The 2,570-nt window shown below is 34.6% G+C and overlaps 1 protein-coding gene across 1 annotated transcript; it reads right to left on the reverse strand.

Annotated features, from left to right (window-relative positions):
* Positions 1-1,643: 1,643 nt before the first annotated feature.
* On the reverse strand, positions 1,644-2,196 carry ripply2 (ripply transcriptional repressor 2). Its single transcript, XM_041976789.1, has 3 exons — positions 2,080-2,196; positions 1,920-1,990; positions 1,644-1,820 (listed from the first exon to the last, which is right to left on the reverse strand). Exons 1-3 carry the CDS (start codon positions 2,194-2,196, stop codon positions 1,658-1,660), a joined length of 351 nt encoding a protein of 116 aa, XP_041832723.1. The 3' UTR covers positions 1,644-1,657.
* Between the last annotated feature and the right edge of the window lie 374 nt (positions 2,197-2,570).

The following is a 2,570-nucleotide window of genomic DNA, read 5'->3' on the forward strand; positions in this document are numbered from 1 at the left end:
TTATTTTCTAATTATTACTGTTGATTGACATTTTTACCAAACATATGCTAACATGCTACATAACAAAACAGCTCATTTACGCCACGAAGGAAATTAAATAATAAATAAATAAATAGTAACAGTGTACATATTTTGATGATGTTATATACAAAAATATACTAACAGTTTAAAAAAAAGATTTAAAAAAAGACATTAGTCTGCACCAACTTGTAAAGATTCACCTTTTTTGTATAAAAGTGCTAATATGAAGAAACTTTTTTTTTATTATTTTTTTGTTTTTAGGCTGTAACTGTAAGTCACCAGATATTAAATTTACCAGAAAACATTCAAATCAGTTATCAAAATCAAAATGTCTGTATATTCTATTTTTAATGGGTATTACTAATTGAATCACGTGTTTTTCTGAATTTTACTGAGTTAAATGAGTTCCTTTTAATGATGTTTGAATCAAAAGGATAGTTGTTATACTATGTTAGGTAATGATTGTACCTTTGCTGTCCTGTCACCCTTACATGAACTCAAGAAGACAGCAGTTTTATTAAGTGAGTTGGTGAATTTTAAAGTTAACCAAGGATGGGGTTTTTTTTGCTATATGCACACAAACTCACTTCATCATCAGATGCTGAATAAGTCCGTGAACACCCAGGGTGGGTAGGTCACCATCTACCAGTCTACCACAAAATTATGGAAATCGTGTTGCTCCCTGGATTTCATAACTACATTTTTTTGTAATATAAGAGAATTGCATACAAGTCAAAGTACTTCAGGTGTTTCAGCTGCATCAATACTCAACAGCAGTTCTTGGATAAATAGATTATGTTGCATTCCACAGAAAAATACAGACACTTTATTAACTCAGTATAATTTTTTTTTTATTACAAAACCTGTTTATTAATTGGGAAAAGCAAGCCACTGATGTAGCATCTCAACAGATTTAAGTGTAAGGTTATTTTAAAAAAGAAGAAGAAAAATTAGTTAAACAAAGCTTTAACATCTGCATGTAACACAAATTGTGGAACTGTAGAGATTCTGTCTGTAAAAGAACTTTATACTTTGGCTTAAATCCTCAGAATGCAACTTAAGTCATTTTTTTAAGTCAGACAACATGAAACAGGCTACTGAGCTCATGATAACGTGTCAGTAAGCTTTCATTTTAGGTCCATCTCAGCCTTTCTTTACGCTCTTCTGAGAGACTTACACCCTACAGTTTGTCACGTTTCAGCACCTCTGGCGACACTGCGTAGGAAATGGAGCATTAACCACTTTGCACTTTTCCATAAGAAGAGTTGTTCAGTGCAAACAGGCGGATGTAGCAACTAAACAAGTGCAAAGCAGGAATTGTTACTCTGACACAACTTGAACTATCAGCAAACCTCCAGTTTTAGTTTTTTTCTTTCATTTCTTTCCCTTTAATCAAGCGAAATTAAATGAACTGATGATTAAATGAACACATTAGCTCAAGATAGCATTCATTCCATGCATTTTATTACAATGTTCAGAACACAAAAGGTATCAAATGATAAAGGAATAACTTAAACATTTACATTACTGTTTGCTTTAGAAATGAGAAGCTATTTACAGGTATTTACAGGAATAAATTAAGTGAAATATAAATATTATCACATTATGAAAGAATCTGTTGTGCAAGTCTTCAAATTTAGTTTTGCTCCTTTTCCATTTGCTCTTCTTCATCATCGCCCTCCTCATCGCTGCTGGAGTCTTCATAGGGGCAGATGGTCGCTTGTACCGGGTAGTTACGGAGAAGCATTTCTGCATCCCGATACAGGTAATCGAAACATTTCGCTTTAGGCCAAAAGAGTCTTCAAAAGGTTAGAAAACAAAAAGTTAATTGACATGATCCACTTAAAAGGAATTACTGACATGAAAAGCACGTTTTTGACAAACAAAGTTTAAATTACTTCACTGGATGAATGACTTGAGGAGCTTTGCCTTGTTTCGCATTAGAAAGGTCCCAATGCACTGGGTGAGTCTGAAAGTTTAAAAAGAAAATATTTGTCAGAGACGTACCTTTTATATGCAAACTGCAAGATTTTTAAACTTTATATAGTTAAAACTTACCGTTGGTGGGGCTGCTTTCTTATTTCCATTCCATGGTCTCCACAAATTGGACTGCTGGGTAGAATTATTCCCAGCAATAGCAGATGGTAATCCACGGTTGGTTGCGTTATTCTCCATGGCACTCTCTGCTGATCAGCTCTGCATAAAATCCTCTCAGGATGAAGGGAAGTGAAAGCAGGAACCTCCTATTTATCATGGCCTGGTAGTCTGTGCCAAATTGCGCTTTGACGCGTCCCCAAGTGTTTCCATGCGCCACGGTGTAAGGGCGAAAAGTCGCACTTCAGCAAACAATGACCATATGGTCCCTTTAGTTTTTCCTTATTTTAAATGTAGCCTTGTCTAAAGCAAATATTTTACAAGTTTGAATCTGTTTTAAACTATTTTGTTGCTGTTATTGTGTGCTCAAAATCCTAATGTTTCCCAGTATCATTGGATCATATGAAGCCATATAAAGGTTTCCATGGGTAAACTTACAATCCACATCTCGCACA

This window comes from Melanotaenia boesemani, chromosome 22 (assembly GCF_017639745.1).
Source record: "Melanotaenia boesemani isolate fMelBoe1 chromosome 22, fMelBoe1.pri, whole genome shotgun sequence".
NCBI lineage: Eukaryota > Metazoa > Chordata > Actinopteri > Atheriniformes > Melanotaeniidae > Melanotaenia > Melanotaenia boesemani.

Coding starts and splice junctions, on each gene's coding strand:
- ripply2 (XM_041976789.1), bottom strand. CDS start 2,196: ATGGAGAATAACGCAACCAACCGTGGATTACCATCTGCTATTGCTGGG. Junction 1,991..2,079: donor AGAAAGCAGCCCCACCAACG/GTAAGTTTTAAC, acceptor TTAAACTTTCAG/ACTCACCCAGTGCATTGGGA. Junction 1,821..1,919: donor CAAGTCATTCATCCAGTGAA/GTAATTTAAACT, acceptor AACCTTTTGAAG/ACTCTTTTGGCCTAAAGCGA.